Below are 13186 nucleotides of genomic sequence, written 5' to 3' on the forward strand. Positions count from 1 at the left end.
GAGCGAAAGGGTTACTCTCTGCCCAAATCATCTTTCCTCTCTCCCTACCGTTAAGTGTGGCTATGAGCAAACTTGTCAATTCCAGGATGCTCAGTTAACTTTGAGTTGGTTGTGTGGCCTTACAACTATCCAATAAACGTGTGTTATAACGTTAACTTTAGTTAGAAACAACGCCAAACTGGTATCAGATGTTTGGTCTCAACAGTCCTGCTGGAAAGAAAGTTTTCTTCTCCTCCTCGGTGGAGTGAGGACAGGCTACATCCACACTAGTTTGGATGCACTGGTGCTAACGTCGGTCTGCTAGCCCCATCAAAACACTGGAGAAACCCTGGTGTTATCTTGTAACTTAAAACATACAAGTGAACACATAGCAGATAATACTGGCACATTAAGTGACGAACGCTCACTGTGTTACTAAGCAGCTACAACAGGTTTAGTGGTTAACGTTAGCTGCTTGACATTAGCTTGACGTGAAGCCTTGTTTCCTTCAAATTCATCAACACAGTAAAAGTTAACGTCCTGTATTAGCATTAATATTAATTCCCTAAGGTAAAATAGTATTTATGGGGTCTGTGTTTATCATAGCGACGTCTCCTCGTGGTGTAATAGCACAGGACCTTCAAGATGTAGCGTGTAATATGTTTGAAAACAAGACATATCAACTTGAAGGAGAGAGGTGAGAGTATTGTGGTTTGTAACTAGCTAACGTGAACTTAGCGTCTGTCTGCAACGTCTCCGAGGAACGGATGTTCATTATTTACACTACGTTTAACCAGATTTATATTGGCAAAGCTTAATACCAGCTAATTAGCTTGGTATCCAACGTTTATAAACATGAGCTCAAGGGGGCTGTCTGTCTGCAGCGAGGTGTCAACCTTTCCGGCGGGGCTCGGCTAACATAGCTGATTGGTTAGCTCGCAGGCTAGCTGTCTACATGTCACTGCTAAAATTACACCATCATTCTTCTATCGTGCGCGGTGTTAAAAGTTCCATGTTCGCTCGTGGATGTTGCAGTGTTTGCCCCCAGCGAGCATATTGCTGAAGTAGCGGGTGAAAGCATCGTAAGAAAAGTTGGCGGAGCTCATACACAAAACTAAATCATTTCCATTGCTGTTTAGTGTTAAGCTAGGACAGCTACCATGCTACGCCACGCTAGCCATTGGGGCTATTGCTGATGCATAGGAAAATGGGAGGTGGACATGTTTTCCCCTTCTCTACACAGCCAGCACGTCGCTAGTACCAAAATAATATCGGGTTTATAATGCTTGGAGATGACGTCTCAAACGCAGCCACATACTAAAAATCACTCTCTTCGCCGTTGAAGTGCTAGTAACAGCATATCGATAGGGTTTGTTGTGTGAATTCGCTTCGTTTTTATCAGAGGACTTCAGGCTTGCTAGTGACAGTGCGCATGAAGGGCTGGCTACAATAACAACGAGCCCCTTCTTGACGGACCGTGTGATGTGGGGGTGTGTTCGCCTTAGCGAACTACCATCTTCCTTCTCCATGATGAGCAGCATGCGTTCATTGCAGTGGGAGTACACTGTGTGGGGATGTTTACCACCAGCTCTAGTGCTCCTAGTATGAGCACAGCTTGTTTGTTTGAAGCACAGCAGTATTTACATGCATATACTAGTTAGGCATTTAGCTCTGTTTCTCAAAAACAAATCTGAACTCATGCTTGAATTTGTACATACATTTTGAATCGTATTTTAAAGGTCATAATAGCTCCTATTATAGTGTAGCAGTCTGACTGATTAATTTTAACATTGGCGTTTCATGATATTCTGGAGAAAAATTCATTTTACTTTTAAATTTTATATTTGTGAGCAAACTGCTTCTGAAGTAACTAGGGGTACCACTGATCTTTTATTCCTAAATACTGACAATTATTGAGTATAGCAGTGTTTTGTGATGTGTGGAGACTAACTGGAACTTAAATTGTGTGGAAGGTGCAGACACAGTATGGTGGTTTCATTGATTTTGAAGTACATTTGTACTTTCAATCCATGATTTATGGTGCCAAGAATCTTATGTTTTACTTGAAATGTCAGTTTTGTGTTCAACTGTCTTTTTAAGATTTTTGACTCCCTCCCACCCCTACTTTGAAAGACTGACTGTGGATTAGAGTATAACATTATTTAAGATGTGTAGAGACAGACTGGACCATAAAATCCATGCGCAACTTGAATCATATGAGAGTGGACACAGCCAACGTTTATGTACATTTGTGCTTTACATCACAGCTTCTCTCTGTAGAAATATTTTATGTGATATATATATATATATAATTTTATGTGAAACATCATCCTTGTAGGCAACTGGCACCTCCTCTTGTGAGTGAGAGTACAGCAGTATTTGGGATGTGTGGCAACAGGCTGGACCAGAAAATCCCCATGGAACCTGAAGCCTATGGAAGATGCGGACGCAGCGTGGTGATTTCATTGAGAGGCAGTGTTGTGCCTGTCTGGCTAGACCAGGGCAGGATTGTTCAGACTCACTGCAGCCTGCTGAGCTCACAGGGCGACCCTGAACAGAGCGCCAGCCGGACACTTGGCCACCCCTCCTTCCTCCATCCAGGCAGAAAGACCCAAATCCACTTCAGACACACACACAGCCCCCGTGTGAGAGGCAGAGCAACTTTTCTTCTGACAGCTGCCACTTTGGAATGGATTACTAAGCCTATTGCGGTTGCTCAAAAGAGTGCTTGTTAGGTGTTGCTGTCCAAATGAAGGCATTTGTTAGCTTTTGTGTGTGGGGGGGGAATTCATTTTCTTGATCCGGCCAAATCGCCATTGCTTGTTTTGGCTGTTTGAGTTCGGTCCATGTTGACTTCTATGAAATGTGTGACCTTATCACCCCCATTACCAAAACCTCAACCCCAACCTCACTAACCACCTGATCAGACTTTGCGGTCATTCCTCCCTTATGTTCTTGTTTCAAAATATCTTGCCTTCTGCTGCATCCATTCCACTCACACATTATTACCGATGTTTAATCAGTCATACAAAAGTGCAGCTGAATAGATGTATCAACCCAAATGTCTATTTGCCTCACTGGTTTGAGAGAAATAGTGTGTTTGAGCGGAAGGGGCTTTAGTCCAGCAGGTGTTTGGCCTATTTAAATGGAAGACCCCCCCCCCCCCCCCCCCTACTCAGCTTACCCATCCCCGAGACAGCGTGTGGATTGGAGCAGGAAGCTTTGTGTCTGCTTTTATTCTAGCTCTCACAAAGTGCGGGCGGCTGAAAGAGCACAGGCAAGGATATCAAAGGGTGCGGGGCGACCCCCCTCCCCCCCTCCCAACGGGACAACGCTGGGAGGAGAATTAGTCACAGACCCTCCCATCCATGGCTTTATTCTGCTACAGCAGAATGCTTTCGGAGTTGCCTGACTGGGAGAAAGGCGGCAATTGTGTCGCCTTTCTTACTCTTTGTGTGTGTGTGTGTGTGTGTGTGTGTGTGTGTGTAGGGGTAGGGGTGTCCCTCAGACTTTATGTCCCTTATTGCACTCAGGAGTAGGCGTGTCTTCTTTGTCTTTATTTTGATTAGAACTTCAATTCACGCTGCCTGCTGGGATGGGTAGTGGGGTGTGTGTGTCCGTGGGTGCCTGCCAGCCTGGTGTGTGTGTGTGTGTGTGTGTGTGTGTGTGTGTGTGTGTGTGTGTGTGTGTGTGTGTGTGTGTGTGTGTGTGTGTGTGTGTGAGAGAGAGCGAGAGAGACACCACGCACACATGCCAATCAGTCTGTTTGTCTTTGTCCATTGACTGTCTTTTGTCTCCCTACGTGCGAGGTGTAGGAAGAGGAGGCATCTTGCCTTTAGAAAGTGTTTGTTTTGGTCTGTGTGCTGTCGAGCAGATGTGAAACAGTTGCGACACTTGAAAAAAACAAATGTCCACCTTTTGCTTGGGGCTGACAGGGGTCATAAAGCACTACCACTGTGTAATTCACTCTGGTGCAGGAAACAAGATGTTTTAATAGGTGACTAAGACCGGACCTTAAACTTAAATGGCCTTTTGACATTACTGTATTATTTGCTTAATAGTATTTGTCGGAGCATTTCTGGGAATTCCTCTGTGGCAGTTTTGAAGAGATGTGTCATCAGAGGGGGCATATAGGAGTATGAGCTCATCGCCAATTTACATTCCAGGAAGGGATGAGGCATAGTGTCCGTACAGTAAATCCAAGAGGAAAGCTTCCTGCAATGTGTCAAGAAAATGTTGTTTTCACTTCCATAGAGGTGTTCTCTAGCATCAGACTGACTGATGAGGTCCTCACGTGAAAACTTACACATCTATTTGACGTCCCTCTCCTCACTCAAAGTCACAGTCCATTCCCCCTTTACCTCCTCATTACTTGTACTGATGTTTTTCTGTTTTAAAATGAGACTTTAAACTCAGCTCATTTCTTTTTGTAGTACTTTGATGCATCAGGTCACAGTGGCTCTAATTCGTGCATTTGTTATCAAGGGGCGCTTGTGATGTTGGTGGTCTATGAATGTAAGGTTATTTGGATTTCACATTCTTTGTGTCTTGCTGTTAATAAGGGTGCAACATATAGGGAGGTGTGGCAGTTTGGGTGTGGGTGAGGCACATGTCACATTACTGTCTTGTCTGGGATTTCAATCTAGCTCATTTGTCGCATAACTCCGTTTCTCTCCCAGTCTTAAATGTTTGCCCTGAGAAAGACTAACAATTGTGGGACAAAAAGTCTAGATTGTGCTTTCTTTGTTCGTTGCCTTTAGATGACTGCACATTTAAACAGCTAAAGTGTTCCATGAACATGAGGGGTGTGAACTATGTGCATAATCAGGTCCATAGACAAATCAATACCAGAAAAAGAATCGGCTGGTTAAATGGTATGAGTCAATATTGTTCACTGTGTTATAACACAACGGTGTGCACAAGTAGTGGTTAGTGTATTCAATAAGATCTTGATGGCTGTGGTCGATTTGCTTGCTGCAAAATGTGGTAACTGTTTTATCAGTGTTGTGTATTGTTAAATTTCTCCTTGAAAGAAAGGACTGTACAGAGTTTGTGTTTTGAACCACTTACTACCACTAGCTTGGGTATACTATTATTTTACAGGGTCGTGTTTTGTTTGTGTATTTACAAAAAACAACTCTAATCATTAGATTATTTTGACTGATATTGCGATATAATTTGCAATTCTAGGGGGAATGATCATTTTACATCAATGTTCTCATTTTCATTGAAAAACATTGAGTTGATTGAGTGATATTTGCGGGGATCTGTACCAAACAAAGATGTTTTCTAGAATATGTGTAGCCCAGCATATCTCTTACATAGTACAAAAAATAGAAAGTAGATACCAAAAAAATGACGACTGACATTACATCTTATGTGATGTCAATTGGTAATTAATATTGTTGACCCTGAATACCTATGTCTTAATCACGATTACAGCATGGTTAACAATTAACCATTCCACTTCTACTCAGAGACCAGAGGTGAACCAAGGACCAGCGACTGTACACCCATCCACTTCCCAACCTTCAGACCATCGCTTTAACAGCCGCTACTTCCTTAATGTGGCTGGTGATTGCAAATTAGCTGCATATCAAGATAATTTGTTGGGGACATGGTCGACTGAGCACGATAAGCGTCGCGTTTATTTTTGTGAACTTGTTCTCTTATCCGCTTCCGTTATTTAGTCTGTTTTTATTCCTCCTTTACCCCTAAGTTATGGTCTTTTTGTGATGCATTACAGCTTTTGTGTGCTTTCACTAATGAGGACTAACATAGGTGGTTTGAATTAATCTTAATTAATACTTAGTGTGTGATTCAAAGTAACTAATTTAAAATGAGGATGCGTTTCAAAAGCCACTTGTTAAGCAAGGAATAACCTTTCTAGATTAAAGCCTGGTTTAAACTCTGTCTGGGAAACTGGTCCCTAATCTGCAGCCCATCGTCTAAAATCAGTTTGATTTCTTTTAAATACTGTCTTGAAATGCAGTAAAAGTCCCAGAAGCTTTCTCGTTGTGCGGTTGTGTTGTCAAAATGATAGAGACTTATACCTCAAACCAAATTCACATCCGTCATATAAGTTTCAGGGACAGTCCCTTGTGCCTTCTGAAAATGATAATGTTACTTCCACAATGAATCAGATTGGTTTCTGTCTTTAAGTGTTTTATATCAAGTCATTTATGCTTTGTTCAGTTTAGATGAGATGTGACAGAGCGGCAGGAAGTAAAACTGCTCAGGTTCTCGTGGCAAGAGCGACAGCAAAAGCCAGCGAAGATGAAGAAGAATGTGAACGGTTGTGTTCAGAAACACACTTGTACGCGTCTCAGCTCAAGACATGAAATAAAAGGGAGGAAAGACAAAGAAGACTTTCTAGTAACCGTTTTATCCCCTGCATGTTGCAAGGCAAGGTAGTACGTGAACCTCACCTTGCTGGTCTACGACAGTGTTTGTTTACTTCTTGAAGTTACCTCCCTGCACCTGTCCTACTGTTGAGCTCGCAGTGAGCCTTGTGTTTCACATGCCGCTGCTCTGTGCTCGGCAGCCAGTGGGCGGGAAGCGAGCGAGCGAGCAATAAATGAGTGATTGAATATGTGTTTGGGAGCATGGTAGCGAACAGGAATAAGGGGGAGGATAAGGGAGCCTTGTCGTGTGTGGGAGGCCTGTTTAGATTGGGATTTGCTAAGCTTCTGCATGAACATGTCGAAACCTCAAACCTCTTTCATCCTCAGTGCTCCCAGGAGACGGCCACGCTCCCCCTCTTGTTGATGGTGTATGTGGTCAAGATGCTGCTTCCTTGTGTCTTTTTTCCTCTCTCCTCTTCACCCTCCTCCCACAGCCCTCCTCCTTTCCTCACTCTTGTTTGCTTGCTTGCTTGCCTTGCCCGTGCTCCCCTCCCCCGCATATTCACTCCTGTGTTCTGCTTGTTTACATCTTCACGCACGCAGGGGGTGTGTGTTTTTTTCTTCTCTCTAAACGTGTGTGTGTGTGTGTGTGTGTGTGTTTGTGTGTGTGTGTGTGTGTGTGTGTGTGTTTTTGTGTGTCTGTGTCTGTGTCTGCATGTACACGAACCTGTGCGGTCCTCTCTATGCACTTGCCTCTAGAAAAGCGTGTTGTGATGTCATTGACTGCTACTCGCATTATCACAGCGAGTCAGAGCCGTCCGTTGGTGCCCCGCCTTCCTCCCCCCACCTGCCCCCCCCCCAGCTCTGCAACAACACCAACCAAAGAGCAGCAGCTTGCTCAGACAGGAGAGGATGCTGGTATTACTGGGAGGAGAGAGAAGCGAAAGAAGAGGAAGAGTGGAGGATGCTCAGATTAGTATTTCCTGCCAGGATAAGCAGCAGAATTGACTGTCTGTTAATGTTGTTTGTTTATATGTACAAAAGATGAAAGAGACATTTTGTAGCACGCATTAGTGGTTTTTATATTTCTTAATTAGATTCCAGAGTGTGTGTGTGTGTGTGTGTGTGTGTGTGTGTGTGTTTCAGACACATATATGTGACATTGTGATGTGTCTAACTCTTAGCTGGTGCAAATCACTTTGCATGTAGTCATGTGCAATACACACACTTGCGTGGACTCCACTTGGGTAGCAGCAGCTGCTCTACAAACTGGGCCAACGAGACCTCAACTGCATCCCCACACGCTGCTATAAATAAACATGATGAAATGACATACTCACCTCCACTGTTAAACACACACACTGATTTGCAAGAAGTAGTGGCACAGAGAAGATAGTGAAGAAGATGTTAATCATCCTCTAGTGATTTCTCTGTTACACGTCTTAAGGCTTTACGGAGGCATGAGAGGAAGGATTGCATTGCAGTTGCATACATACTTTCTGAACCACCACCATTGAAATTAAGTTGCAAAGAAGATTATCACATGATTGTAATACAATAAGTAAAATATGAAGTACAATATATAAAGTGCTAAACATCTGCTTGCATTTGTTTTTGGAATATAAAATGTGTTGGTTTTTTTGATGTGCAAGAACGTGGCCCTTCATGGCTCACAGCCTGTTAAGATGCCAGATTAGGTTCTCAGATGCTTTTTGACACATTGTAAGACCCAGTGCAAGACATGGCGCCCGACAAATGGGTAATGAGTCTTTTAGGGTGTTCCTTCAGTATGTTTTATCGGACTTGTTGTAAAAGAATAATGCCTAAGCTCCCTTTCACGCGAAGACATGTTCAGGAAAACTTTGAACTGGGAGTCACTTTAATGGATGGGACTCACGGTGTAGTGGTGTTTTTTTTTGTGTGTAATAAAAAGGTGGCAAATGTTGAAAATGGATCAGCTTTTGAGACAAAATCAGACTGGATGCCACTTTTGTGAGAATTGGAGGAAAATATTGCCAGCTACTTGATCAAAGAATTGAATGAAATTTGGTATAGACCTTCAGAGGACAACTTGATGTCTTTGGAGTCGCTGTTTTACTGAACTAACAGGCTTCTTGGAGATAAATTGTAACATTAGCATGGTAATGTGGAAAATGTTAGCTCATTATCATGCAAACGAGTTAATATACTAGACGTTAATAGATGATGCTAACATGTTATCTGTGTGTCAGCATCCAACAGTGGGCATGTTAACATATTAGCAGGCTAGCTTGTTAGAACTAAAAAGGCTGTGTTAACTAAAGCTAAAACTGAGGAAAGTTTAACCAAGGCTGAGACAAGATCCATCCTCTAGTGCCACCCTCTAGCCACACTTTTTTGCCTCACTAGTGGAAAAGACATAAGCTGATGTGTAATGAGCCTTAAAGCCTCAAAGGGCTGTTGACATGGTTTTAGAATATAAGCCTTTTTTTCCCTGTGTGTCTCTGCATTTACTGCATTTCTAGCTGCAATACTGCTGTAAAGAAGAGCCGTCATTACACCGGCTTTGCTTTTTTACACTGAATCAAATGCATAGTCGCTGACAAACTGTAACCTGTACTGTACATTAACTGCTCACCTTTTCCTCTGTGCTGCTGACATTCACCTCTCTGTCTCTCTCTGTAACTCAGCCACACCCTCACTACGTACACTTGTGTGCCCCATCCTGCCGGCTCACCCTTTTTACACAGACGTCGATTTGGCTCGAATCGATGTCTGTGTCTGCTCCCTATACCGTGTTCGTACGTTTTATACAGGATGGTGAGGCGGAATAGCAATGCAACAATCCCACCTTGAACAGGCTGTATTAAAGGAGCTTTTGTATGACCAACCACCTTAGCGTTTTACATTTCCCTCAGGGAGCAGGAACGATGTGCAACGTGTTAGTCACCCAGTAAGATCTGGTTGTTTGCAAAACTATGTGTTGTGGTTTAAACCTTCTCCAACTTGCTGGCATGTCATCTCAAAAGCCAGAGAAACATGAGAGCACCAGAGTTAACCAGCAGGCGAAAGTGAGATTGAGTACATCATCATAGCCTTGAAGTCTTACTTCAAAAATGACTGAATGAAGTGTTGCACATTTAGGCCAACTGACAATTATGAACTATGATGGATGCTTTAAATTCAACCTGTTAAACAACCATTGCTTCTTCTTTTAATGTTAGCATTACATACGTGTATTGTGCAGTTGTATGGTCACAAAATATTGATTTTTTTCTTTTTCTTTTTTCTTTTTTTGTAGGAAGAAGCATTTGTAGGATTTGGAACGGTCACTGAGCAGAAAAGAATACAGAGCCCCTCAACAACTTCTTCAGGTAAAGTTTCTGAAAAATAACTTGAGATGCCTGTGTTTGCACAAATTGTCTATATGTAATGATTCCATGGTAAATAAATGTCCTCTGTTTTGTTCTCTCTTTTATCAGCTGGCCCACCCATACAGGAGAAGAAACCCAGAGGCCGTCCTCCACGGGCCCTGACTGCACAGAAAGCTGCTGCAAGTTCACCTTCCCCCTCCTCCTATCCCTCCCCCACACACACAAAACCTGAGGGCCCTGAAAGGCCAGCTGAGAAGGTGAAAAGGCTGCCTGGGAGGCCACCTGGCACAGGGGAAAAGAGAAGAGGTCGACCTCCATCTTCAAGTAGCAAGAAAGCTTGGAGTATAGGCAGCCATGCAGCAGGGGAGGACAGTAGGCAGGCTGGGTCTGAGTTGGGCATGGACACAGAGGAGGAGAAGGACAGAAAGGGTGCCAAGAGGATGCCACTTGGCTCTGCTCAACCACATGACACTGAGACAAAGCTTCCCAAAGGTGGGCGGGGTGAATCCAAAGTTACCCACCTGAAGAGGCTGAAAGCGACTAAACTCGCCCCGCTCAAGTCACGGCTCAAGACTTTGCCTGGTGTACCCCGACGCAGACGTGGGCGACCGCCCTCAGCTGAGCGTCTCAAAGCTGAGGCGGCAGCTGCTGCTGCTGCTGCTGCTGCCGCCCAGCTGTCTACCTCTGTTGAATGTGGGGAAGGGAAACATAAGGTCTTTAGGGTCAGAGGAGGAGATAGAGGCTCAGAACCACACACTCCTCAGCAGCCCATGTTGAGTGATGTGGATGGTGCTGAGGACCAGGACTCTTCCAATCCACCTGCCTCCCCTTCTCCTTCTAAGCCAGGCAAGACAGTGGGCCTCAGAAAAAGCCCTCGCCATAGAAAGCCTGTCAGAATTGTCCCCTCTTCTAAGCGCACTGATGCAACCATCGCTAAACAGCTGCTGCAGCGTGCTAAGAAGGGCGCGCAGAAGCGACTGGAGAAAGAAGCTGTGGCCATCGGAGGTAACGGGGCAGGGACCATTGAAGCTGGCATCAGGAAGACCCAACTGAAGAACATCAGGCAGTTCATTATGCCTGTGGTCAGCACTGTCTCGCTTCGCATCATCAAAACCCCCAAGCGCTTCATTGAAGATGAGGGCAGCTTTGGAGCCCCACCACCCCATATAAAGATGGCACGGTTAGAAACAACCCCCTCATCTGTCTCCACATCTGCCCAACCAACCTCCACCATCTCCTCTTCCCCCTCTCCTGTACTGGTCTCCTCTACACTTGCTGTTGCCAGCACTGGAAACACTGCTCCAATTGACTCCCTACCCCCTCCTCCACCTCCTGCCCCAAACACCAGTGTTCCTTCAACGGCTGCTAGTCTACTCAACAGCAACACCAACAGCGCCGCCAACGGCCGATTTAGCAGTAGCGCAGCATCTTGCGGCTCAAGCGCTGTGTCGCAGCATTCCTCCCAGCTCTCCTCTGCAGAGTCTTCCAGGTCCAGCAGCCCCAGCTTGGATGACTCATCATGCGACTCCCAGGCTTCTGAGGCCACACAGGCTTTGTCAGAGCCAGAGGATCACTCTCCGTCCTCGCAGGGAGAGAGGGAGGCCAACCTGTTGCACACCTCGCGGCCTCCGTCTCCTCCCTCTGAGCCAGAGCCGGAGCATGTGTTAACAGAGAGGAGTCGACGAGGACGGAGAGGACAGGGGGTCGGCCGGGGAAATCAGAGCCAGCGGGTGAGAGAGACTCTCACCACTGGGGCTAAAAAGCCTATCATCAGCCCACCAACAGGAGTGCTGATGTCCTCCTCAGCGCTTATAAATTCCCAGCAAGCTTCATCCACAGCCTCCTCCTCTTCTTCACCTCCACCTCCCCCACTCCTCACCCCTCCACAGCCTCCACAGTCAGCTTCCTCCAATACAGCTGCTATCAGCGAACACCACTCGCAGTCACCTTGGATGTCTCACCCCATGCCTCAATTCCTGTCTGGGCCGTCAGTGCTATCCAGCTTGTCAGACAAACGAAGCCGCTCAATTCTGAGAGAGCCCACCTTCCGTTGGACGTCCCTGTCCCACCCTGAGCAGCAGTACTTTTCCTCAGCTAAATATGCCAAGGAGGGCCTCATCCGCAAGCCCATATTTGACAACTTCCGTCCTCCCCCTCTCACAGCTGAAGATGTGGGTCTGTTGCCACAAGGTGTTAGTGGAGCAGGAGGAGCTGGTCAGTTCCCTGCACCAGGCAGCGGGGCAGGAACAGGGACTCGTCTATTTGCCCCTCTTCACCAACACAGCCACCACCAACACTCATCTTCATCCCGCTTTGATGCGCCACTCCAGAAGCGCAGCCCGTTGCTTCGTGCTCCACGCTTTACACCCAGTGAGGCCCACTCTCGGATATTTGAGTCCGTTACCCTGCATTCATCTTCCGGAAGCAGCCCTGGCTCTCTCTCTCCGCACCAGACGTCCTCGAGCTCCAGCAGAAGCTCGCGACGCAGGAGACGGCTGGTCTCGGGAGCACCACGTTGCCATCCACGGTCTCCTTCCCACTCAATGACCAGACGCAGCAGCCAAATAGGAGGCCAGATGTCTGTGGGGAAAAGCTCCTCTGACATGTCTGTGCTGGCAGGCTCTGTCTCCAGTAGTAACCCCGGCTCTTTGCCAGGGGTTTCTGCAAGTTCACTAGCCACTAGTGCCTTAACTGCTGCTCCGTTCAGCACATTCTCCACCGTATCCATGGGTCTGGCCTCACAAGGGACACCTGATAGCAGGAGAGGGGCTGCTGGAAACCAACCTCCTTTGTCAACTACATCATCCTCTTCTTCCCCACTTTTCTCTATCTTTCCTTCCAGTGCCCAGGACACGGGGCGAGGAGCTGGGAAAGGAGGTAAAGAAAAAAGCTTGTCAGCTCCCCAGGAACCTGCTTCAAAGGAAAAAGAAAGGGATTCAGAGAAAAACAGAGAGAAAGAAAAGGAGAATAAGAGGGAAGTGAGGAAGGATTTGGAGAAAAGAAGCAAGGTTTCTACACCAGATGGCTCCCCCAATGTACCTTCCAGTCTGTTTACTGTGGATGGGAGGGACTCAGAAGATGCTCTTTTATCTCTGGCTCCAAAAAAGACTCCAGGGAGAAAGAAATCGACGTCAGTTGACACGGTTTCTGACACTGCTTCCTCAGACGTGCGTGGGCTCCATTCCACTGTCCCTGTGTCCATTGCTAAGGGGCGTCTATCTAAGAAAGGCAGAACCTCTGAGAAAGGAGCAGAGATTGAGGATGGGGAAAAGGAGAAAGAGAAACAAAGTACTCCTAGCCAGCAGACAGCAAGCCTTCCAGGGCAGCCAGGCAGACAACAGCTCCCTGTCTCCTCTCTTGGATCAATGTTGGCACAAGCAGAGAAACAGCCTGTGACCGACAAGCGGGTTGTTGGACTACTGAAGAAGGCCAAGGCCCAGCTCTTTGAGATCAAGAAGAGTAAGCTGAAGCCTGCAGACCAGACCAAGGTCCAGGTCAGTGTTTATGTTC

At 46.1% G+C, this 13186-nt stretch overlaps 1 protein-coding gene across 3 annotated transcripts in view; it reads left to right on the forward strand.

Annotated features, from left to right (window-relative positions):
• kmt2a (lysine (K)-specific methyltransferase 2A) overlaps positions 1 to 13186 on the forward strand; it is a 40690-nt gene that overhangs the window by 409 nt on the left and 27095 nt on the right. For all 3 annotated transcript variants that reach the window (XM_038692439.1, XM_038692438.1, XM_038692437.1), the window contains exons 2-3: positions 9604 to 9676; positions 9785 to 13170. In XM_038692439.1, the coding sequence (XP_038548367.1) occupies positions 9604 to 9676; positions 9785 to 13170 (3459 nt within the window). The remainder of the gene's footprint in view (positions 1 to 9603; positions 9677 to 9784; positions 13171 to 13186) is intronic.

The sequence above is a fragment of the Micropterus salmoides genome, unplaced genomic scaffold (genome assembly GCF_014851395.1).
Source record: "Micropterus salmoides isolate LMB-PRFRI ecotype aquatic unplaced genomic scaffold, ASM1485139v1 Ms_hic_scaffold_3, whole genome shotgun sequence".
Lineage (NCBI taxonomy): Eukaryota > Metazoa > Chordata > Actinopteri > Centrarchiformes > Centrarchidae > Micropterus > Micropterus salmoides.